General features: G+C 41.7%; 1 protein-coding gene across 5 annotated transcripts in view; it reads right to left on the reverse strand.

The window, feature by feature from the left end:
• PCLO (piccolo presynaptic cytomatrix protein) overlaps window positions 1-26,370 on the reverse strand; it is a 1,384,288-nt gene that overhangs the window by 451,365 nt on the left and 906,553 nt on the right. For all 5 annotated transcript variants that reach the window (XM_085652900.1, XM_085652897.1, XM_085652899.1 and 2 more), the window contains one exon: window positions 5,565-5,687. In XM_085652900.1, coding sequence (XP_085509026.1) covers window positions 5,565-5,687 — 123 coding nt within the window. The remainder of the gene's footprint in view (window positions 1-5,564; window positions 5,688-26,370) is intronic.

Below are 26,370 nucleotides of genomic sequence, written 5' to 3' on the forward strand. Positions count from 1 at the left end.
AGCAGTATTCAAGTCAAAACACCAAGCAATAAAAATCCCAAACCAAATTAGAAAAACAGAGCAGTAAGGTAATTAATAAAAATTAAACCAAAAACACAATTAGGAATACCTGAGATATGAATTTGATAGTATATGGTCGCAGTAGAAAGGGATCTAGGCACAATTTCAGAATGACCACAATAGAGTGCTGGTCAGATACACCAATCAGATTCATCCCAGTCAAAGATTTTACCTTCGAACTTTGGGCCTGATTTAGATCACAAACATGATGGATATCCTGTCTGCCGTAATACGATTCCATTATATTCTATGGAGATCGTAATACGGCAGACGGGATATCCATCACATTTGTGACAGAGTATTCCATCCGCCAAGATATAAATAAGGCCCTTTATCTGTTAAAGTCCAACTCTGAAGGGTTTCTGGTTCTGCTCCTCTCAGTCACTACTAAGGCTGCCAAGATCTCAGGGGCATCATTTAGGGGCCAGGACGTGCTCCAGCAGTGGCTACTAGTAAGGTCCAAACCAAGTCCAGTTGCTACTGGTCAGCTGGGCACCACAGGCAAAAGGCCTTTTGCAGCTTGTATTCTCCCTGTAGTAACACAGGAGGTCACAGGAGGTCAGCCAACTGACCCTTGGAGCCCACGTCTTTGCCCTGGGTACAAGAGGGCACAAGTTTCAGTCTGTCAGGAGGCCCCTCAGTTTACAGGCAGGCAGTCCAGTATACTTCTATCTTCTGCAGTTTTGGAAGTTGATGCCTGGAGGTGCCACATTTCCTAGGTTCATTGTGTGACTTGAACCAAGCTGTAACTGGATGATGAGCCCATAACTAACGCAAAACCAGTTCTGGGTTGCTTGTGTTCCAGTTGAGGAAGGAACTGACAGTTCAAGCTGGAATGTTTCCATGAGGAGCAAGGTCAACACTTATTTGCAAATGGGTGTGTCCAAACTGAGGTGGCATCGTTAGCAAAAGAACGATGGATTGGGATGCTACCCCAAGCAATTGCAAGTGGTTAGAGAAATTGCAAGCAACCCATCACTTTTTGTGTGTTTTAGGTGCCACATTTATGCCTGGCAATAGTTAGTGGTTTAGGGTAAAAGTTCCACGGGTCAATCCTACCCACTTTTTCCTTATTGCAAACAGGCTCAAAATGCCATGTGTCAGTGCATTTTCAAGATGATGAAACTTTTTAGACACAGTATAAGGCTCTGAAGGCTGACAGGTCATAGGGGAATTACAAGTGTCCCCCTTCATAAAACAATACAATCCAGTTTATTATAACTTATAACAAAGACCAACCCACTATGCCCCTCAGGACCTGGGTCTATATATTACTGAAGTACTAGTCCCACAGCACTCTATTATGTAGGAATCTTACACACAATTCAGTTGCATTCTTCAAATTTTTATTCTTTTTGATAAATACTAGAGGTGTATCTTCCACGTGAAAAAATAATTATTTGTATTCCATTTCATATCACCAAGTAGGTGCATAACAACAGCATACATTTTTAAATGGTGACAATAGTGCAGAGGGTGCAATAAGTGAACAAGGTGCACACAGTCACTAGGTACAAAGTAAAACAACAACCCATGTTTCAGAAACCCCGGTCACAAAGAGTAATCAATTAAAGCCTGTTACAAATCACAGTTCTTCCCTAAATGTATTCCAACATGTAGGCCAAAGTACCTTGATGTTGATGTTTTGACCCTAATATCACCTACAGGGTCTTATCTTTCTATTAAAACCATCTACAAGCGCAAACAGTATGAGGCCCATTTAGTTATTGTAATCTCTGTTAATGTATTGTTATTTGGCCAACCAGATAGTGTACTCATCACCTATTGGACTTGATGTGTATTCCAGGTACATCTTTGTGTGTACAGTATAGTGCACTATTCTGCAAAAATATGGTACAAGAGTACTGAGTTATCATCAATGTTATGTATCTCCTATACTTATGTATATGGAGCAGGGTGCTACTATCAATTTCACATGTGCTTGCATGTTTTTTCTAGAGGAAAGCCTTTATTTGACTTGGCACAGGCAACCATTTGCTTTCCTTCTTCTCACTCCAACATCAGGCCGCACCATTTAGCCAGGATTTTTCTTATTAAATGAAATTGTAGACCAAACAGGTAGGGTTCAACATTCACTAATACAATGTGCCGACATACCGTCTTAGGATGACTCTTGTGACTTCACCAAATTTTTCAGTTCAACATATGTCTTTGGGAAAGCACCTCATTTTGAAAAAGTACCAAATTGAGCAACAAGGTTAAAAATAACCCATTAGCAGTGCAAAAGTTAAGGCATGAATCCCCTACCTTTACGATATATTTAGGGCTCCATTAGGCTTTGGACCATTGTATGATGAGTTGATTTTTCAGTGGTATAAGTAATACTGCACCGACTATTCACATGGACTTATTCCGAGATGGCAGCTGGACAAGTATGCTGTCCACCGACCCTCTGTAATCTCAGAGGGAGCTTTGTGCCCGTCTGCATTCAGCAAGATACATCAGCAGGGACTGGAAGTTTGTTCAGGCTTCTTAGCAAGTATGTGTTTTTTTGAGGCCACCAATTGTTGAGTGGACTTTTATAAAATATAAAGGCATTGAGAAGATTTTTTTCTAACCGTAGAGGAGTCATGCCTCAGCTTTGTCTACCCAGTTGGAGGAGTAAGTGAAGCTTGAGAAGTATGACTTGTATTGCAGGGGTCTCAACACACATAAGCGTCTTGTTGATGGTAAGCGGATTCCTGGATTGCGGGATTCCAGTGTGACCCGCTTCGTCAATCATGCTGCATATTTGCTGTGAGAAATATCAACTGCATGCTCATTACGTGTGGTGTGCTTTTCACAGGCTGCGACCCTCGGAGGGAGGGCGTAGTAGTGCCACTTTCTACCCCATACTGCACTGCTAAGGTTGCACCTGTGTGTGTGACTGAAATGGTCTGATGCAACCCGTATCAATGCACACCAGGCATTGTGCATAATTTTCAGGGAGGTACAGAATTTGCAACTCTTTGTTGTGTGTGACAGGAATTGTCTGGTGCAACCTGTATCAACGCGCACCAGACATCTTGTCTCATTTCCAGTTAGGTACGGAATTTGAAAATTCTTTATTATGTCTGACCGGGACTGTCTGGTGCAACTCATACTAACACTCACCGGACATTGTGCCTCCTTTCCAGGGAGGTGCAGAGAAGCAGATTAGTGTTTTGTTGTGCCTGGATTGCCTGGGTGCTACTTTGATCGACATGTCCGATGGGGTACTTCCTTCGTAGAGGCTCCCCTACTTCATCCCCCCATTCACTGATTATTCCTTTTGTGCTCTCAGTACAGCAGATCAACTGCCATCTCCTCACCCAGCCCGACGACTTCATGTTGGCACGTAGAATTGTCCGGATTGGGCCTGGGTGGAGAGAGTAATTGACTGGGCTGAGGAATGCTTCTTAGAGCGATTGGAAGTGGGTCAAGAGACTGCGGCCTGTGTGACCCTCCTGTGCTTCACAGAAATGGGCTGGTGCCTGAAGGCATAATGTTGAATCATTTAAGATTGAATGACTATCGCTGCCAGCCCGTCCTCAGCCCACTTCTGCTCCGTATAATGTGGATAAACCGTGGGTTGACTGCCTCCTAATTAGCCTAGCTACCTATCCCCAACCTAAGTGTGCCTCCCGCCGCAATCAGGGGGAGGGTGGTTTATCTCCAATCCGTGGGCATAGGGTAGTCAGAGTTAGCTGAAAGTTGGAGGAGTGCATGGGCCATGGGGTCTGCATTTGTATTATCGACCGACCTGCCGTATATCAGCGGTATCACATTAAAGTGCTGTGTGTGTGTGTTTGTGGGTGTGCTCCATACGACCTGCCTGATACCAGTGGCACCGCTTATCAGTGCTGAGTGAGTATGCCAGTAAGACTGCATGAGGACCACCGGGTATTAGTCACACCGCACAGCCGTGTTGCTTTACACGCTGATCCTGTGTAAAAACAATACTACATTTGACTTGGGTTTTTACCTGTGTGGCCTTGACCCAATGTGCTGTTTAAAAGTGTTGTATCTGTGTGGACATATTTTTGATATAGTGGGGATCTGGGGTGCACCCTATAAACGTCCAGTATTATATCATAATTATTGCCAGGGTGAGCCTAGTTCTGACAACGTTTTTCACCACATAAGGGTGCTGAAGGGTGCTGGGGGGTAAAGTAGAATCTTTCCCAAGTGTGCATACTACTGATGTCATTTTGACATGGTTGGGCCTATTACAGCTAGTAATATTTCCAAATGTGATGTATGCCCAGAAATACATTATGTTCATGTTGGGTTAATTAATGTGTCTGTTAAAAAAAACTTTATTTACAAACACCACGTGTGATATCTCTTTTGTGACGCTCAGTGTGTTTATTGTGTGAGAGGGCTGTGCCATTGCTCTACACATTGCTTCTGAGATAAGACTGACTGCTCAGTGTCAAGCTACCCAAGGGTCAGAGCAGGTTATACAGTGAGTTTAATCACCCACCCCTGATGGGAGTGGTAGGTTCTGCCTGGCTAGGGCACTGCCTCGGCCAACCAGAAAGTGCCACTTCAAACATACACCTCATGAATTAAGAACGAAGTGGAGGAGCAATCAAGGTTGGTAACCAAAGCAGAAAATACACATTTTTGTAAGTCCCAGATTTCGCCTACTGCTAGGGCAAATGGTGCCAGCATTTTGATCAGCAGTTTGCACCCCAAGATTCTCCCAGAGGCTCCCAAAGATGGGCAAGAACCAGTTTGGCGAGACCAGTCTGGTTATGGCTCAAACCCTAACCAGACTGGCACTCTGCACATTTGAGGGTAAGAAAAGGCACCTTGTAGGTTGATGCCTCAAAAGAGTGAGAACAATGGGTCCGCCACAAGTTATCTTTCTATTCTCTCATTTTTCACTTGCTCTCAGAAAATAGTAGTGTCAAGTCAATCTACAATTCTTTACACTATATATAGATATCTATTGAGATAATCTAGTGTAAATAAGGCAGGCATTTTCAGGGGGTTTCTCATTAACAAAGTAGGAGAATTGTAAGCCAGTTTGAGCCTTGTTGTTGAGGTATGGCTAAGGACACACTATATTTTATAGATCTAGCCAAGCACAAGTTACACCTTTTATTGATATAAGCAGTCTGGGCCCAAAAACAATACTGATTATACATTATTTGATGATATATTAAGGACTGACATATTATAACTAACCCCAAATCAATTAGAATCTGAGAAATGTTCCCACCTCTAGCTTGGAAAAACATTTATAAAAACAATCATGTAGCATTGATCTAGAGCACATAGTATTATAACAGACAAATGTAATACAATATGAATTAATTGATTGCTGTGTGTACATATGTGTTTAAGAATTGCATCAGAGAAAACTAAATAAAAATCAACACATCTCATTGAATTTGAGTTTACAATTAGGGTTGCATCATGACATGGATGCAAATAAGTCTGCAAATGATTTCAAAATGTGCCAGGCAAATATGTTGCAGCTTAACAAATAATTTAACTGTACTTTGTAATCTTACCTTCCACAAGTCTGCCAGTCTGTTCAGCATTTCCACCTGGAAGGATCTTTGCAATGTAAGCTCCTATTTCTCCATTACCTGGAATTTCTTTTCCACCAATAACCCTGATTCCTAAACCATTTCCTATAAATCAAAACAAAAAACAGTATGGGTTGACCCAAATGTAGAGTCTTGGAAATACATATGTAATTTCAAAAAGAAGCACATTTAACTGAATATAAGCACAAATATGGTTAAAGAGTCATGGTAACGTTACTATTATGCTATTATGGATGCAGCTTCGCAGTAAGGTTGCCAGTTCAAGGTCCTTTTAATAGTTCTTAAAACTCTATTTAGGTCATACGAATCATAAAATCTTGACTAAAAATATTTTATATGAAATTATTACAATGCACATTTTTATATCTTCAACTATTCTCTAAAACATTTCTATAAAACAACAGGAATGCTCTTCTGTTATGCTTTACATTGTGTAGACAAAAAAGGGTCTATTTACAAAGATAAGTTGCAATTGTGCGTAATTTATAAATGTAACGTTTCTCTTACACTGAGTAACTTTACTACTTTTGACTATTCACAAAATACAACTCTAAAGTTACTCAAAAGTGTGGACTTACAAGTCTCCCCCCCCCGAAACAGAGAGTGTAGCCAGATTAACTAGTGTAAGTTACTGCTGCCAAAAAGTAACTGTTGTAAATTCAATACAACACATTGTCAACTGCAGATACTGGAACATCCTCCCTTAGAACTTAATTAAGGAAGGGTCTTAAAACAAAACCCTGTTAAATTCAATCTGATTATTTAAAATAGTTAAAAATATAAATAATATAATTTAATGTTAAAAGTATACACAAATAAGACATATTTAGTTATAATCCATTTACCAAACTTTTTGAATTTATAAAAATTAGTGCTACATTACGTTTTAATAAAATATAATTCAATAACATTCAATAAATGTTATGCATCATGTATACTTATTAATACATACAAAAAAAAAATTGTTCTTAGGTGGGAATATATTTTTTCACTTAAATTTCAGAAAAACTATATTTTTTTATTATTAATTTTATTTGATTTTGCATTTACAACAAGAACAGTAATAGCAAAGATGGAACAAACTAACTGCAGAGATGAAACCAGAAAAACAATCTTAATTTAATTACATTTAATATATTTCAATTAATTAAAGATTTTACTCAGAATTCAGTTAATAGTGCCATAAATCTTTTCCTTTGTTCTACTCATAAAATAAATATATCATATTAATTTACAATATTAATTAACATAAAACATTTTTACTAACTTTTCCTAAATTATTAAACCTTTTTACTTTACATTAACATAGGGAGATCTCTGCTCGACTGTATAGTTTCCCTAGGGACAAGTGTAGGGTAAATTTATAAAAATGTACCTTGAAATAAATAAGTAAAACTATTTTTATGTTAAATAATAGCAGGGCCTTCTTCCATGTGGGCGGAGGAGCGTCGCTCCACTGCTTTCTCGCAGTGCGAGAAGCAGAAACATAAAATGGTATTTTAAATACCATTCTATGTTTCTGCTTCTCCCACTGCGAGAAAGCAGAAGTCAAGGTTTGTTTGGGGGCGGGCGGGTGGACGTGTCTGCTGGAGGGCAGGGGAGAAGTGGCTTGCCCACTGTTGTGGGCGTTGACTGGTCGACCCCAGGGCCGACCAAACCAGTCAAACGCACTCTGCATTTTCTCTATGTAGGCTGCATGCAGCCTACATAGATAAAGTAGCCTTCCCATAGACACCTGTGTGGTTGGCGTCCCAGCTAATCACAACGCTGCCATTGCAGTGTTGTGATTTGCTTAGGGGAGGGGAGGGAGTCTACCTGCAGCTGCTTCCTGTTGATGCTGACCGACGATGCGGGACGGGCTGGCAAAAGTAAGTTAACGTAACTTCTTTTTAAACCTCCTCCCCGCGCAACCCCCCCACCCACGAGTCATACCGGCAGCAGCAGTAATGATCATATTAACAATAATAATAATAATAATAAAAATGCATGATACTAACTCTTCAGTCTTAAATTGGAAACAATAACTTTGTATTTCTATGTTATTCAATATTTTAGGTGGGGTTTGATTGATTGACTGTTTTATTGCATAGGCATCTGCAATAAAACAGTCAATTTCCAATTATGTTTGAAGTGCACCCTGCAACTAATAAAGCATTGAATATTGGTGGAGCTTCTTCTACAGATGTTATTGAAAACTGCCATGGACTTCAGCACTATGCCCCCATACACAAGATTTCTCAGAAAGTAACTTTCAGCTTATTGATGGTGAAAATTCACATGAGCATCTGACTTATTGCAGATACATATGTTAAAACATATCTCAAGGGGATATCTTCTATTGAAACAATTATTCTTAATGAGGGGTATTGTTTGCATACTTTGCCTCACATTTATGCATCTGGAAAAATGCAGCACGCAACTCCAGGAAGATTACTTGTGCTTTTTTCTTTATCAGACTTTGTTAATCCTCCAATATTTTGTGCCCTAGGATTACTGGTTTTGGTCTTTTATCAGTTATCTTATAGATCACAAAACTTCAGATTAGTTCACTATTGAGCCATTGACTAATTTTTCAATAGAGACCTAAAAACTCAGTTATCTCTTTCTGGAAGAGCAACATAAATTCAACTTTTTTCTATTAAATATTGAAAACAAGTACTGGGGCTCTGACTCTACCAAGACAGTACACTACTGGACCTACAAAGAACTTTGCTGGAGTAAAGACTGCTTTGCTGTAAGGATTGCCACTTTGCCTTGGCTGACTGTTTTGGGGAACTGCTTCTCTCCTTTGCTGAGCTACCCTGCTGCCAGCTGATCTCTGTCCTGCTGAGGACAAGGATTCGACCCATCTCTCTTGAGACCAGAGTGACTCCAAAGATTGGCTGGCTTGCCCCCTGTTTTCTGAAGTCGCAGGAACACAAAAGACTTTCTACAATTCTGCTGATGCTGCTGTCTGTGAGTCCTACCCTTGCTGGAGGTAGCCCTCCAGTCCTGGGCCTCAAAAGTGGGTTCTGTAGTTGTGTTGCTGCAAAACGGATGCATCGCCATCTTTGCGCAACTCAACCAACGGACCGCCCTTCGACGCACTTTGAAGCAGAGGCTGTTGGACAACAGCAGTTTTACAGCCTGCGTGATCCAATGATGATGCTCTTCATGGCTTGACGACAATGCATTGCTTGCAGCTCAGTGGAGCTTTATGACGATAGTGACCTGACTGCATGAAAAAGATTGAGGCATCGTGCCCTCAAGGTTGATGCTTTGCTCCATCCAAGCTATATTTTCAGCAGGAGCTGCGCGAGTCTCATAGTTAGCCTGCCCTCCATCGCAGTCCGCCTGAACTTTGGATTGACCCCAGGCCCCTGGTGACCCTTTTAGTGCTATTGACTTCAAAGCACTGTTTCTGCACGTATTCCTTAAATATTCACATCTCGACAGGGTGCAAACCTCTGCCACCTAGAGACCCAATTTCTAACACACTGTTACGACAGTAAATGTTCTGGGATTTCAAATTCTGCAACAGTTTAAGCCTGTCATCTGTGTAAAACTCTGTTGCTAGAATAAAAAATCTGATTTTGTTTTGTAACATTACTTATCTACCAGGCTTGTAATGGCCAACGTACCTTGCGTTTTTCAAAAAGGCTGACAATTTCATAGTAAGGGTATGCTTTGTTCTGGTCTATGATTATATGTAGATTATTATATATTATACTTCAGCAACATAAGCTACGGGGAAGGGCACTCCCACGCATTTTTTTACCCGAGCCATAGAGCCTGAGGCAAAGCATATTTGGGGTGAATTATTTGTTAGATGTTGTGTTTTTCATGAGGCTGTTTGGGTGGAAGGTTACCAGAATTCTACCTGTTGGATTTTTGGGTGAAAGGGTGTTACCATGTTTGTCCCGGTGAAATGCACTGAAGTGAATGCTTGGACTTGAGAATACAAAGAGGAGAATAAAGAAAGTGTGGTAGCACATTTTATTCACAAAATAAATCTATTGTTGGTGATAACATATTAATTTTAGTTCTAAAGTTATTTTAACCTGTGAAAAATGCTTATCCTCTGCTGAGATCTCATGAACAATGTTTGAGAGAAAACCGTTTTCTCTCATGAATTTCCCTTCGAAATTATAGAAGGTGCTCCAAAAGAATAAACATTTTCTCGATATTCACAAATATCTTCCTCAGCCATGTAAGAAAAAAGCTTGACATGCTGATTAAAGCATGTACTTCCTGATGCAGCAGTGGCTTGTCAGGTGCTTCGGGAGTGTTTTCCTGCAGTTTTACCACAGAAGTCTAATGCGCAAGTAGAATGCTAACATTTCGTATTCAAGACAAAAGTGAGGCAATATGAACTGTCACTTCGTTGGAATTTAAACTGCTGAATTAAAAGCCTACTGTGAGTTAAATATATGGAACTGCTAAAACACATTTAAGAATATATATTTATTGTATATGAATTTATTTTGCTATGTATAAGTTATTAACAACCACATTCCAGGGTAATTAATTAAAACATTGCAAGTCAGACAGAAAGTATGAGGCTCCTGTCGTGGAATACTCCGTTTTCTCAGACTCAGAGCAATTTAAATATGCAATATAAACACATTGAAAGGAATGTTTTCTGGGACTCGTGTATTCGAGGAACATGTAGCAGCAGAGAGAAGCATGTTCATCTACCAGTCAGCCTTCTGCATGGGAAAGTGAATGACTAAAGCGGTCTTCTCCAGCAACTTGTCTCCCGCTGCAGGTCCATTTTGTGAGCTAGGTGAATATTCTAATCCTGTATTAGAAATCTGTAGTGTTCACAGGAGTTTGTTACGGGAAGAAGGCTGTCTTTATGGCATTTTAGTTCTTGGTTATAGACAGTTTAGCCATCTGTTGGCAAGACCGATAGTTTCCAGTGCACAACATATAGTTAGAATGGGCTTTAGATCAGCCCCTCCTTCTGCCTGGATAGCGTTGCTCACCGTCTCTGCTACTGACTGCATGATTTTTTTACTCCACATTCTATTCTTAAGATTTTTTCCTCCAGGGATATTTCAACCTCACAGTGTTACAATAGGCTGAGTTGTATCCTTCCACTACAGGATTCAGGGTGCTACAACACACAGCTCTCTTGAGAGTTGCAAGCTATTTTATTGGCGCTGGCAACACTGCCCCTGTGTTTGGAACATCATTTATGTTGCTTGAGGCCGCAGCAGAAAACAAGTAGAATAACCCTTATTTCAATTGATGTAAAGGTGTCTAATCTAAAATGGGTAATGTAATCTTGCAAATGATCTTGTGTGACTAGGGAATCAGCACTTCATAAATGTAAATTGTAATGTATCCGCCGCATATTTTGAAAATATTTTGAGAGACTTTATTAATTAGAGATCAACATATTGTTGAGGTTTTCATACATGCACAAGCATCTGCCCTTGCTTAATTTCTGCTCTTTAGTGCATCTCCGTATTTCCTAGCACCAATTTAAGATTACTCTTCCCTAACTATGTTTAGTTGAGTCTCTTCTCGCTTCCCGAAAGATGGATGTTGTGCCGGCCCTGGATGGCTGCATGGTGGTTTCTCTATCACTTCCGGTGAGTGATGTGCTTCATGTGACACGGAGTTGGGGGGCTTCGGGATCACAGAGAAGGTTTCCTGACAGTCTGCACTTCATTGTCAGAGGCTTATGCCACCTGTCAGTGAAAGGTCCTCGTAAGTGGGGAGAACATGTGGCACAACGGCCAAAGCTTCTGACTTTGGAACAGGGGAGCCAGGTTCGAGTCCCGGCATCGCTTCAACATCCTGTGATTCTGGGCATTTCACTTAATCTTTCTGTGCCTACTAAAAACAAGCACTGGCATAGCCAATAGGTCTCACCTTTGCAACCTTGTAAGTGTTTAGCCATGCAACACATTTTCCTAGGTGCAGTGCTGCCAGGGATTAAAGAAATATACAATTACTACACACTGGGTCATGCAGTGTGATTTAGGAATACGGGCTTGCTCTCTGTCCCAGCCGTCTGGGTATAGAAGCACAGGGCATAGCAACTAGTGGCGTCTCCTCTGCTAAGGTGGAGGAGCATTGCCTCGCTGCTTTGCAGCAGTGAAGTAAAAGGAATACAAAATGATAATAACTCGCGTTATTATCATTTTATGTTTCCTTCTGCTGCAGGTTTGCGTTTGGGGCGGGTCTGCTTCAAGGACAGAGGAGCAGGTTTGCCCACTCCTAAGTACACATGACTGGTTGGCTGGCCCTCTCAGGCCGGCCAAACATTCATTCACACTTCACATCTTCTCCATGCAAGTTGCATTACAGCCTGCATGGAGAACATGCCCAGGCCCCCATTCCCTGGCTGATCGCCGATCCACAGCTCTAAGACCAATCACAACGCTGCATTGCAGCATTGTGATTGGCTATAGAGAGGCTGAGAGCCGGGTGCTTCCTGCTACTACCTGCATCCTGCTGCAGGATCAGAGTCACAAAGAAGAAGACAGAGGAGAGCCGGCAATCGGCCGGCCATCACAGGTAAGAGTTTTTAAAAACTTTTTTCGTCCCAGTCCCCCACTACACCACCCGGTCCGGTAGAAGCCGCTACAGATAGAAACAACAACAAAATACTCCCATTTGTCAGATAGAGAGGAAATAATGAATAAGCAGGGACAGTGTCGTAATCACTTAATCTCTCGCACCAAAAAACAAAAGAAATAACCTGACCTTGTGTAATAGAACTTTTGTAAAGGGCTTAAATACCTTTCGGTCAGTCGAGTACCCGCTCTATAAAAATTCCCCCCAAAATTAATCTGACCTTGAGTAATGCAACTAGCGCTCTTTTGAAGCGTTCCACTACCTTTGGGTCTCTTTAGTTCTCATTATATAATAAGAAATGCCTCACCGTCCCTGGGGAGCTGCCGTGAATGTTGTTAAAAATTCACCATTTTGGGCCTGTTCCCCCCCTGCTGACTGGTACTGATGGTAACCTACTCTGACTTTTCCCTGGGCCCTGATAGCCAGACCCTGGGTCAGTGCTATGTTAACCACACACACATGCATTGAGGTAGACGTATAATTGGCATGACCCACCCTGCAGGTCCCTAGTAGATAATGGGGCAAGGAAATGAAAAACTATCTATAAGTCCCTAGTATATAATAGGGCCTGGCAGTTTAATGTCCAGCAGCTTTCTGGCACTTGCATGCATGCACTACTGACAGCCTGAGGTCATTTTAAAAGCAGCCATGAAGTGCAGAACTGCAGTCAAAAGTAAATTCATTACAAACTGGACATTGGTGGCAGGGGCACTATAAAAGTGATGATCTAGTTTATTTTTATATATCAGGTACCCCTAAGGTGTTCTGTAGGTGTTCCGGGGTCGGGGGTCAGGTAACTATAAGCATGATCCCTATAAGATATGTTTTATAAGCCCTGGTGAGGGAAAATGCCCATTTTATTTTTCCTCAGTGTAGGAAATCCCCTACAAAGTTGACTTTGGAGCTGTGGGCAATGTGAAGTATTAATCTAGATAATTCTTACATATTAGACAACCCCCAGGTCACCACTAGGTGTCCCATGGGTAGGGAGGTTCAGTAATTAAGAACATGGCCCTCATAAAAGATGTTTTATAAGACTTGGTGGTCATTTCCCCTATTGTAGTTACCTGGCCTCATAGGCTAACATAGCAATAGTTTATGGACCCAAAACTATTGCTAGGAAAGTATAAAATGTCATTCAAAGACTAATGGTACTGGAAAAAGCAAGCTCTTGTTGAATGTATCCTAACTTATACAGAAAAGAAGTTATAACACTTACTTGTCTATAAGCCAAAATCCAGCATTCCTGCTGCTTTGCTGATTGGTCAGTGCTAACAGGCTTAGCAAGGCTGCCTTGATTAGGAGACAAGTGGCTATCCAGGGTAAAGGCTATCTTCAGGAGAGAGCTCTGCAGCTACACAGGAATGCAAGGGCAGGGGAGAGGGGTCATAGAGCATGAGACTTTAAACAAGGAAAGGGCTGACAGGGAATGCCAGGCCTACCTACCCACAGTCCCCTGTGTCCCAGCCAGCTAGCAGGCTTAATGAAGGAATTTGCAGATGTTAAGGGGGGTAGAGCGATGGAACTGAGCCATGCTGAGAGCTGGTTTTAGTTAGCTCTTACTGCTCTGCTGACATTTCAGCCATGATGGACTTTGGAGGAATAGTGCCTCCTGGGACAAGAAGATGCCACACTTTGGAGGAAGTGGTCATGTGCCTGAGTGGTATCCTGCATCCCATTGGTCAAGGGTTCCCCCCTCTTGATGCCCAGAAGTGGAGATTAAATATGAGAGAGGTGCATAGCCTCTAAGTTTTGCTGCCCGAAACTCCAAAATGAAGGAGAACTGTCCTGCTGGAATCCTGATCAGCACTTAAGGGCCTGCCTGGTGAAGACTGCACCTGCTGCACTATCTAGTACTACAGCTCTGGAGAAGTAAGGAGTGGGCTCCTTGCAGCTACAGAATAACATACCATAATTGACCCTTCTCCAGCCTGAGTCCCCCTCCTGGAGTGCGTCCAGTGGACGTTTAAGGGCTTGACCAAGTACATAGTGAGAAGTGCAGTCCAGGCCTGCCAAGGACCATCTAGGAGATTTCAGACCACTTGGATGTGTGTTTTGGACCCTTGGAACCTACAAAGAGACCTTTTGGAAAGACCTCCAGATGTTTGGGAAACTTTTTGGAACTTTTGGAAAAAAGCTCCATTAAATAACTAACCCGACTGCGAGGGTTAAGCCATCCACCTTCAAGTGTGACCGGGCCCGGATTTCAGGTTCATCCCGCCAAATGACTGGGAGCTCCCTGAAAGTAAAACCAGCGAACCCTAATCGTATTTGGGCTGGTGAAGAGCAGCAAGGAAAACACAAGGAGACGATGGACAGAGCGCTGACACTGTTCAGACACTCACCCCAGTCACAGATCTGGGTTGAATCCATCATCATTCTTTTGCTTACTACCTCAAGCCAGTTCAGACCCAGCTATATGCAAATCAGTCTTAACCCTGTGCCTCATGGGAACAGTCCAGCCTGAATTGCCAAGCCAGGTCTTCCCTGGACAGGAAACAAGCATCCTGGGACTGGTTTCGGGGTACACCCCTCATCAGCCAGGCTAGCTTAAATCCAGTGGTATATAGAGCAAGGGATTCATGTCTGGGCATACCCTGTCAAATTAGGGCGAACAAAGTAAACACAATGAGATGATGGATGTTTCGCTGAAACTTTTTAGTCACTCACCCCCAGTCACAGATCTGCGTTGAATACATCATCGTCCTTTCACTTCGCCACCCAGGTACTGACCCAGCTGTATGCAAATCAGCAGTGAAGGGCATTCCCCTAAGTGTATCCGGGTAGGGCTCCATCGCAGTCGATCTGAAACTTTGACTGTGTTCCGGTCAAGCGTGCCCAGATGACCCAGAGTGGCTCGACTGGTTTCTAATCACTAGGAAGTGTTTCTTCTTTAAAAATTCATATCTCTTATTCCTTATATTGGATTTTGGTTGTTTTTGTGTCATTTTACGGATACAAATATTTCCTACTATTAATTGGTGTGGGATTTTGCGTCTTACTTATTTACTGCATTGGTGTTTTTAAATACTTTACAGACCTATCGCCTAAGTTAAGCCTTATTGCTCCATGTCAGATACCAAGGGTTGAGTAAGGGACTAATTTATAGGAACCCTTTTTAGGACCCAGTACAGTGTCAGTGGCCTTTTTACTGGCATACTTACCACCACTAATAAACCGCTTTCCAACAAATGTGCTTTGAAATTAGAGCTCTGAGAGGAGGAGGACAACAGGAAGAGGCAGTGGGGTAGGCAAGCAGCGATGCAAGAGGGAAGAATGCTGCTCCCATTTGTCAGGTAGAGAGGAAATAATGAATAAAAAGGGTTGGCTGCGGCATCACTTAATCTCCGCGCACCTAAAAACAAAGCAATTACCTGACCTTGTGCAATGTAACTGGCTCTTTTGTACAGTGCTTCAATACCTTTAGGTCAGTCAAGTTTGCACTCTATAAAAGGGCCAGTAAAAATTAATCTGACATTGTGTAATGTAACTAGTGCTCATGTAAGGCTCTCCGAAACCTTTGGGTCACTTGAGTTCGTATTGTATAATAAAAAATGCCTCACAGTCACGGAGAGCTGGTGTGAATATGCTTTGAAATTAGAGATTCTAGAGGAGGAGAACTACAGGAATAGGCAGCGGGGCGGGCATGCAACGACGTGGGTGAGACAAATGCGGCTCTCATTTGTCAGGTAAAGGGGAAATAATGAATAAACAGAGGCAGCGGCAGCGGCATCATTTAAACAATGTGCTCTTAAAAACAAAAAACGTAACCTGGGGAGAGGATGTAGCCTTAAAGCTAGGGTGGTCGACCTCGATTCTGGGCAAATCACTTAATCTCCCCATGCCTAACAAAATGAATGTGTTCTTGTGTAACGAAACTTGTGATCATGTAAAGCGCTCTGATACCTGATATCTTCGGGGCTAGTTTGTGCTATATAAAGCTCTAGAAGAAAAAAACCTGACCTTGTGTATTGTAACTGGCGCTTTCGTAAAGCGATTCAATACCTTGGGGCAGTCGAGTTCACACTCTTTAAAAATGCCCCAAAAATTAATCTGACATTGTGTGATAAAACTAGCACTCATGTAAAGCGCTCTGACACGTTCGGGTTGCTCGACTTCCCATTATTTAATAAAAAATGCCTCACAGCCCCTGGGGTGCTGCCGTGAATGTACTTTGAAATTAGTGCTCTGAGAGGTGGAAGCAACAGGAAGAACCAGCGAGGGCAGGCACATAGCAATGTGGGAGGGATGAATGCTGCTCCCATTTGTCAGGTAGAGGGGAAATAATGAACAAACAGGAACTGAGTTGGCATTACTTAATCTCCGCGTACCTAAAAAAATAATTAAAAATGACCTGGCCTTGTGCAATGTAACTGATGCTTTTGAAAAGCGCTTCAATGCCTTTGGGTCAGTCGAGTTCGAGCTCTATAAAAATGCCCTAAAAAATTAATCTGACATATTTTTATGTAACTTGCACCTGTGTAAAGCGTTCCAACACCTTCAAGCCTCTTGAGTTCACGTTATATAAACAAGCATCGGAGGAAATGGATGGGAGTTGCCCAAGCCTTGCCCTTAACTGCACAGCAACGTTGGGCTTCTGGAGTTCCAGTGACCAAGAGATGCTAAAGCAACTAGCAACAAAAAGAGATGGGTGTGAGGAAAATCCTTGCACTTTTAAGTCAGAGAAAATGAAAGAGGCGATTTCAATACCAGTGTCTGACATTTCATCTCAGTACTTCAACGGGACAGGGAGATTAAGAGATGGGTACTGAAGCTGAGCCATGGAAGACTGGCAAACAGTGACACGTGCAGAAATTAAAGAAATTATTTTACCCCAAATGAACACAGAAACATAATGTTATCAGCAATTGGGCAGTGCTGTATGGAAAGAAACCAACAACAAAAAGGAGGAACAAAGAGGAAGATTAACTACTAGCATGCAAGCATTTTTGAATGACAATTGAAGAAATGGATAAAAAGGCAATGTATGGGCTGTAAGCCCACAGAGTGAATACAGCATGTCGCAGAGTCTGCACATGCCCTGCCTAGGCTTGACATAATGAATGTGTTCTTGTATAATGTAACTGGTGCTCATGTAAAGAGCTCCAATACCTTTGGGTCGACTTTGCGCTATGTAAACCTGCAAAAAAAAAGCTGACCACATAATTTGTGGTGTTGCTCCGACCCCGTCCATATCGTACTGCAGACGGAATATCATCAGTAATTGCAGAAGCCATAGATAGTAACTGGGATGTCATGAAAATTGGGTGATAATGTTTTTTTACAGCACTTAGAAGCAGCATTAGTGGAATGTTTAGTGCTGTATGAAAACATGTTATACCATTCTTGTTATTCCTATGCCTTATACTCTCCCTTCTATGTCTTGAAAACGATAATGCCCCACAAGAGAGTGTGTTAAATCTTGCTGCCCTAAGGCTGCTGTTTACATTTTTGTGCATACTCATTTCTATTGTGATCTACTTTATCTCTATTGCACCAAATACTGCACTAACACCCTTTCTAAATATCGAAGCTGTCAGATCGTAAGCATAGACTTTTTGAACAAAGTGAAAATGGTGAAAACATCCCAGGCTGAGGAAGAATGTTTGTGTGCGCATGTGTATTTATCCCTTTGAGAGCCAATACAGACTCGCAAAGGCCTCTTACAGACATTTGCAGCGACTGTCACCCAAGTGAATGCACAGGGCTTATGTCCAAATCTAAGCACAATGGTAGAGGGTTTCAAAGACTACACACCTTTCAGACTGACAAAATTACTCCCAGGCTTGACCTAATGTAGCAACAGATAACCAGCCTTTTACAACAAACTAATCTTTCTAGACAGATGATTGCACTGAGATTACTTTTTATTGCTTATTTCACTTCATAAAACAGTTAAAAGGCTAATCCAGTTAATACAAGATTAAATAAATGAATGCCAATCTTTGTTGACTGTCGGTGATTCAGGATTGAGTAAAGATAACGTTTTTTCTGTACTCTGGGAGTGTCCTCTTTAAAACTTTACATTATTCATCTTTAGTTGCCACTGACACTTCTCCTGAACTTAGATTTATCACTTGACTATATGCTTATTTGAGATTTTAGTGTAGATATGATTTGACCAAAAAGGTTAGCTGTGGAAAAGGTGATTATAGCGCTGCCATAAACACTTTTAAAATTAATCACCACCACAGGCATGTTGTGGTTCCTTAAAAGCAATGCCAAAAATTAAATAGGTTGTTATTTTCATATTAATACTCCTTCTGCACTACCAGTAAATGCTTGGAAATTTGTACCCAACCTCAGTCAATTATTGAGGCTATGTGTTCCTTCTCAATCCATTCACTGAACTGTTAGCATTTTTTTTACATTTATATTTGTTTCAGTTTTGAAATTGCTGGTGCCAGTGGCCTCTGATCTAAAGCAACTGGAGGAGCTGTCCTGCTCCCTTTCGATCAAGGGAGACCTAAGTCCATAAACAGACAACTCCTGCAGTAAAAGGTGTGGGGCCTGGACACTGGAAGTGCAACTGCATGTAGCAACCTATTTGAGTGCAAAAGCAGCTAGATGACGACACAGATCATGCCCTCATAAGTCATCAGTAACAGACAGTCAGGATTCATAAAACTACGGAAAAAATTAATAGGACATGACACATCTTTAAGAAACAGTTCTCATTTAGATTGAGTAGGTTTGGTTGTCTGGAGGAGAATTGAGTCAGTAGGGTGTTGATTTTAAAGGCACAATAGTCTCCCTTAAAAAAAGGTTTGACTGTGAGAGGAAGGCTGGGTTAATGAGGGGGTTTATATTTCGACATGTTGCTTATAATTTTTAGAAAGTTAAGAAAGCCTAGGTCAGTGAGACTGTGGTTAGATGTAATACTAGAGAAGAGGATTGTATCAGCTCTTGATTCGATATCTTTTATGTCTCTTCTCTTTCTTTCCTTCGCATCACTAAGCTTAAACTCTGTGTTTAACCTCTTTCAATACCACTGAATGACTTTACACTGTGATACTCACAAATATGTAACTTTGTCAACCTATATCACAATATCATCACAGATCACAGTTTCCCAATTCAGTATCCATTGTACTATTAGACTATACGGTTACTCACACTAGATTAGTTTATGTATTATTTTTTTGTTCTCTTCTCTGTAAAACGTAATATACACTAGTTGAACTGAAAATGTGACATCACACGTCTAACACTGCCCCCTAGCTTTTTTGTATTAATTCTTAGTAGGTAGGTTATGTTATGTTATTTATATTTGTAGCGCGCACGGATACTCCGAGGAGTGTCCCGGCGCGAGCCTTGAGGTTTGCGGAGATCAAATTAAACAAAGAGAAATGTTTTCAGTTTTTTTTAAAAAACAGAATGGGGTCCTGAATGCTCCGGAGAGCAAACGGCAACAAGTTCCAGGCTAAAGCAGCTTTCATTGCAAGGGAACTGCCACTCATCCTTTGCAGCCGGAAACAAGGAACATGAGCCAAGATTGTGTGGTGGAGCGCAGATGTCTCGCAGGCGTATAGAAAGAGAACAACTTTCGTAGGTAGATAGGGCCTGAGGCATGAAGAGAGCGGTGAGCTATAACTAAAGACTTGGATTTAACCCATTCCGCTATGGGCAGCCAGTGCAGGAAGCGCAGATGTTGTCTTACGCTGCTTTTGATGGGGACGTTGAGAAGAAGCCTGCAGTTTGTTAAGCAGATATCCCGGGATGCCAACATACAGGGCATAGGCATAATCCAACAGGGATAATATCAGGACTCAGGTGTCCATTTCTTTAGCGGCCCTAGGAAGAAGTGGAAGGAATTTCCAAAGGCTTTTAAGTAGCTCGAAATAATTCCCAGCTAACTTTTTGATCTGGGTCGTGAACGTAAGATTCTCCTCAAACCAAACCCCAAGGTTTTTGGCGGGTTGCCCCATTGAGGCTGGCATAGCGAAATCAGACGGCCAGAGTTTTTCTCTAAACTGAGGAGGAAACTTTCCATACAGGAGGATTTCTGATTTCTTCTCATTACATTTAAGTTGTGGCCAGCCACTGAAAGACTTTGGTCAAACAGTTTTTAACGGAGGAGGTGGAGCACTCATTTTTCCCCCATGTGAATAAAAGCTGGGTGTCGTCAGGGTAGGCAATGATTGGGGCGCCCAGATTCTCCGCCAATTGGACCAAGGGAGTGACATAAATGTTAAAAAAGGAGAGGGCTCAAGGAGGACCCCTGTGGGACCCCCATAGACACTATCTGTGGTGATGATGATGACGAGGGGAGCCATATCTGTTGCATCTGGTCCTCCAAAAAGGATTTGAGCCTGCCCCAAGCAGTGCCAGATATGCTAATCTCAGCAAGTCGGGTGAGCAGCAGCAAGTGAGGGACAGTGTTGAATGCCGCCGAGAGGTCAAGCAAAATCAAAACTGCCCTCCTGCCAGCATCCAAGCAGTCTCGGATGGCCTCGGAAACTTCCACTAATGCTGCCTCTGTGTTATACGAGGCCCTGAACCCAGACTGGGCCGGGTGTAAAAGCCCCCGCTTTCAATGAACTCAGTCAGCTGTTTAGTAACTACTTTTTCACATACTTTTGCTACGCTGGGCAAAAGGGAGATGGGACAATAGCTTCCTGGGATCAGAGGATCAAGCGATGGCTTTTTTAATAGAGATAGAATTTTGGCCTGCTTCCAGGCTGCAGGAATATAAGCCTCCTGAATGGACATGTTAACAAGTCTGTTAACTTCCGGGTTAACAGTCTATGCAACATCAGCCAAAAGTCTGATAGTGCAGGGGTCCGATGGAGAGCCTGAGTTCAGGATCTTAAGGATTCTGAGTGAGCTAGGCAGGTCGATAGAACCAAAGGTAGACAAAGATTGTGAAGGGGAAGAGGTAGAACCCCTGATGTCAAGGGCACATCGGTGTCCCTTCTGCAGGAACTGAATGATGCCTGTATTGTGCAAATTTTATCCATAAAAAAACTGGAGAGATTATCACTCCAGGCGTTCGAGGATGGAAGCGAACACAATTGGGCTTTGGGTGCCATAAAGATCTGAACAATGGAAAATATTTCCTTAGTGTTATTCCTGGCTAGGTCAATACGGGTCGAGCAGTAAAGGCTTTTTCCATGGGCTATGGCGGTGTAGTAGGTTTTTTGTTTTGTCCTGAGCATGAGCTTTGCCAAAGGGAAAAATTCTTTCCGCAACCACGCTCCAATTTCTTGCACTCCTGCTTTAAGTCCTTCAAATTAGGCGTGAACCACGGTTTAGAAGGAGTAACCCTGGAATGCTTATGGGGGTTGGCAGGGGATAAGAGATCCACTGTTTTAGAAATCCAGCTTGTGAAGCGGGCGAGCCCCCCTTCAAGTTCATTGGTGGAATTGCGTCTGGAAGCCGCCAGGGCCTGGCTAAACGCAAGCGGGTCAATTTGGGTGAAGGCAGGTTCATAGTTGGGCCGTGGCTGGGAATTGATGCTAGCTGTCGCCCAGGAGAAATAGGTCAAGAAGTGGTCAGACCAAGATACCGGGAGGGACTTTTCGACCAAGATGGGAAAATTCGAGCAAATTGGGTCGAGGATGTGTCCCCCAAGATGCGTCGGGAGGCTGACCCATTGGGTGAGTTGGACAAGGTTCACTGTAACTAGGAATTCTAGAGTATCCCCGGCAACTGCCTGGTCCAGGTGTATATTCAAATAGAAGTCATATGTCATATCCTTTTGATCCAGGTCTTACACTAATTTATCCCATTAGCAGAATGATTGCTGTGAACTAGCTGACTTCTTTCAATTAGGCACAGTCTGGATATGTGATTTATGTTATGCGGTATGCCCTGGGTGTTTTATTTAGTTTACTATTATGGCCAATTGCCAATGCATATCTGCAACGTTTCAACAATAGCTTTATGAACAGACATTCAATTTTTTCTCTTTAAACGTGCATGTGTCAGGAACTTTAAACAGTGGACCAATTGCATTAAGGAGACCTTTTCGTTTTTCAGGTCACCACAAAGATTAAAATTTTTCTAGGCCATTTTTGTTAAATGCCACTTTATTATTGGATTTATATCTTAGAGGTTACATACCTTTACTCTTGTTTATTGGTCTTGAAAAATTGAATGTTCACATCTTTGTGATGCAGACTCTTTATCCTTACAGTCTTTTATTCAATTGGCTTGCAACTAATTTGTTTTTGCTAATTCAAATAAAACCTGAAACATAATACATACAAGCTAAACATAATTTTTAATGTTTTCTCAATAAATTAAAAATGTGAATTATTCAATGCATAATTTCTGGTCTTTTCATACCAAAATATTTTTCTCCAGTTTCTAGAAAATATTTCAAAATCAAAAGTGCTAGCCTTCTTTTAGTATCAGCAACACAAGTTGACAAGTCTTTAACCAAGGCCAGGCTGTAGAATAACTACTTGGAACAGGTGGAACCGTGCCCCTATCTGAGAGTTCACATGGACACCGATATATTGGATACTACATATTCAAGAAAAAGTTGCTTAAGTAGAAGCAACAAGTAATGGCATGATTACATTTGTTAGGAAGCACAAGCTCCTTCTCTCTCTCTCTCTCTCTCTCTCTCTCTCTCTCTCTCTCTCTATCTACAGGCAGGGAAATGGTTTGTCAGCAATATATGGCAGCTCTCTAGTAGATGATGCAAGACCTTTGGGGCTGGACTATAAAACCTGTAAGACAGATATCATCAAAAGAGCAATCTCCTACACACTGAAAATGTTCCCAAAACATTTCCCCTCTATTGCACTCTCAGAGGTCCACTCTCTTCTACAGCAATTCACTGACATTGAGGGAAGAGATGGGACTTTAGCAACTACGCATAAAGTAATATTTAGTAGGGATTTTATGGTTACTAGACTATTTTTTAGCATTGTTAACTGCATATATCACTGATTTTAAAAGTTAAATGCATTTCTTATTTTTTTTCTACCTCAGAAAATGCCCATACACCCATAAGCAAAAACCGTGTGCACTTCTGCTTTATACCCCTAGAAATACCTTTTCTCAGGAGCACTGAAGATGACAGATAGCTAATTGGTTTTAGAGCAATCAGTTCTATGCTTGAATCAAGGAAGCAGTTCTTTGAAGCATCTAATTTAAATTCTCCACTGGGTCTATTTCTTTCTTCCTATCCAACAGTCTTTAACCTAGATAGCCAACATGAAAGCTAAAACACAGAATTATTAGTTTGCTTTTGTTGTTTACAGATAACACTAGCCTGTCATCCTGAGCTCAGGCAACTACCAAAGAAGGCAGGGAAGGGCATTAAAGAAACAGATCTGCCTTTCGGCATGGCAGACCGCACTAAATAGATGACTTTTTTATATACTACTAGCATCTATTGTATTTGTACTGTGCATACAGGAACTGTGCTTGGGGATAGCCCCAAATAGATCTGAAGTATTTACTGATTTATTCTTAGAAATTCTAAAAGCTGTGTGTAAGAAAGTGGTTTATTATTAGTTGGGTGTCTGGGTGTTCCTGGCACGTCAAATCTGTCAGTAATTTAAACCTGAGCTCAACCCTTGGTAGCTGTGGCACAGAGCAGACAGGTGTAACTCAGAGAAAATGTGTAAAGCATTTAGAAGTAGCAAAACAGTTGAAAAGTCAAAAACACAACATAATAATAATCCTACCCCAATTTATAAAAAGAGAGACAAATTTAATAAGCACAATTACACCAAAATAACAAATATCCAAAAAGGGCAACCACAGAGATTAATTTTTAAAGTGTTCAGATAAATAGTGCCAAAAAGCACAAAGTGTCAATGGTAGTCAATCGTCGTGGTAGACCAGGACTGAGGCTTGATTTGAGGCACTAAACGATGGAGCGCTAGACAGATACACCAAGTAGGTTGTTACCACTATGGGCTGGAAGAAGGGTTCAAAGTCCCAATCCAAAAGGGACTTTATTGTTTTTCTGGGGAAAGCCTGTTCTCAAAGTGGAAACAAACTGAAATTCAATCCAATGCAATGGAGATACTTTTTATTGTGGGTCCCTTTGAACCTCTGGAGCAAACGTTTTGAAAAAGTGCACAAACTTCTTTCACAACTCAGACAACCACACAAGTACAATTCCAAGGTCCCCAAGCCCTCAAGGTGAGAACTTAAAGATTCTCAGGGTGTCAGGCAAAATGCAACAGCAAAGTTCAGTCCAAGTCTAGTTGTTAATGGTCAGCTGAGATTCCTTGCAGGAATGGCCACGTCAGCTTTTTTTATGTTCCCGGAGCTACCCAGGGGATCAGCCTTATGATCCCTGGAAAACTTTCTGTCCCTGGATTTAAAATGGGAGGGGGTCCAACCTACTTAACTCCTTCCCACACGTCACAGATACCAAATGCAGCAAGCTCAGCCCTGGTCTTCTTTTGCAAGTCCAGCAGTGTTCTAATGAGGATGCCTTGGGGTGCAACATTTACGTTTGCCATTTTATTTGTGGGTAAGGTGGCTCCTGGGCACGCTACCCAAATCTGTGGGGAAACAGTTCCTGCGGGCAGTACTACCCGTTTTTTCAGTAGTTCCCGTTTGCCTGACTGTGAAAATGTCCAGAATGCCATGCTCCAGGGGATTTTCAACATGACAAAAGTCTTTAGACACCCTAAACTGGGGCTCTGAGGACTGGGAATGTGTGTGTGGGGTTGAGTATCATTAGGAAACAACCAGAGTTCTCCTACATCTAACATTAATATCCACTTTGTAGCAAGCCATCTCTCCTTAACAAACTCAGAGACAGAGACTGGTAGAAGAAGAGCAGGGTCCTTCAGCAACCAGTCAGTGGATAAACAAGAAATGTTTTTGCATCCTGTTCTCTCCCTTTCACGTGCCATCCAAGTGTTAAATGTGGGGCAATATACCTGTCAAGCAGAATGTGACAGTGTGGATTCAATGGGATAGAGGAGTCATCTCTGCCAATTCAGGACATCTTATTGATTGCTCCTGGGAGGCATTTCACACCTATTTCACAACTATTTCATGGCTTCAGCACAGACTAACAACTTGTAGAAGGTTATTCTAATTGGTCTCAGACAGGCAAAGGGTAACTTTTGAAAAGTTACTTTTCCTTAATATTTATTCAAAATCCAACTTCACCATCAAGTTAGATTTTAATAACTATTCAAAATTGTTGTTTTATCATTTTCTCAGGTTGCCCCATTCCAAGATACAGTGTTAGTATTTTAAAGTGCAGTCTGATTTTCTAATTAGAACTCTAGGCCTACCACAGTGAAAATAGCTTTTAGGGCATTGTCACTTTAGGACCATGGCATTTGGCACTGGAAGTAGGGGTGTGGGTGGTCCTGCAGCACCCCCAAAAAAACTATGCTGGAAAACCCAAGGTCAATCAGCAAGAAAAAAGCCTTTAAAGGTTATTTTATTTTTTTCTTGTCACATTCCTTAAGTGTTAAAATAAGAGGTCGAATCTCAGGCTGAGTCTTTTGACAAATAGATGTTTATTCTTTTAACATGGAGAGTGGTGTTTTCTTTTCTTTTCAAAGACTGCAAATTGAGAGGATTGTGTGAAGTGAAATTATATGACAGTCTTGTTGGTGTGAAAGTAAATAAGGAAAGGTGTCATTTTTTCTTCTAACGAACAACAACATGCAAATACCCATACAGGAACTAGACAAATTTATCATAATATATGAGCAGTTAGAAAAGCACAAATGAAACACTTTTTTATAATTCTGAAGAATGAAACAAATATTCAATGAGACCTGAATTCCACAAATTAGTGTTTGTGTGCTATATGTTTTTTTTCAATAAGGTATGTAGTATGTCTATGCAAAATCAGTGGCCATTTCAACTAAGAATGTGAAGTCTGGCAATATCAGTGTGCTACACACCATGCTTTAGTAATACATTGCAGACATTGTGCTCCAAAATGCTCCACCAGCTACATACATTCACCCATACCACCCTCTTGCGCCCATGTCTGCAATATGGTGTGGGTGCAGAGGCAAAGGGATTCCCTCATTTGCATGTGGCCAAGCCCTGAAGCGAATGAGGGAACACATTCTGATGATAGCGTTGGCGCTTTATGTGTACCAGCACTATTGGTATTACAGAAGGGGACACACAACCATCTGCAGCCCTTTCTGTAATATCAAAGTGCCCCAGGGGCATGCAAAGTGGGCATAGACACCCAATGTGACCCAAGCCACTCTCGTAATACGGCCCCAGGAGCTTTGACCAG

This window comes from Triturus cristatus, chromosome 4_1 (assembly GCF_964204655.1).
Source record: "Triturus cristatus chromosome 4_1, aTriCri1.1, whole genome shotgun sequence".
NCBI classification, from domain to species: Eukaryota; Metazoa; Chordata; class Amphibia; order Caudata; family Salamandridae; genus Triturus; species Triturus cristatus.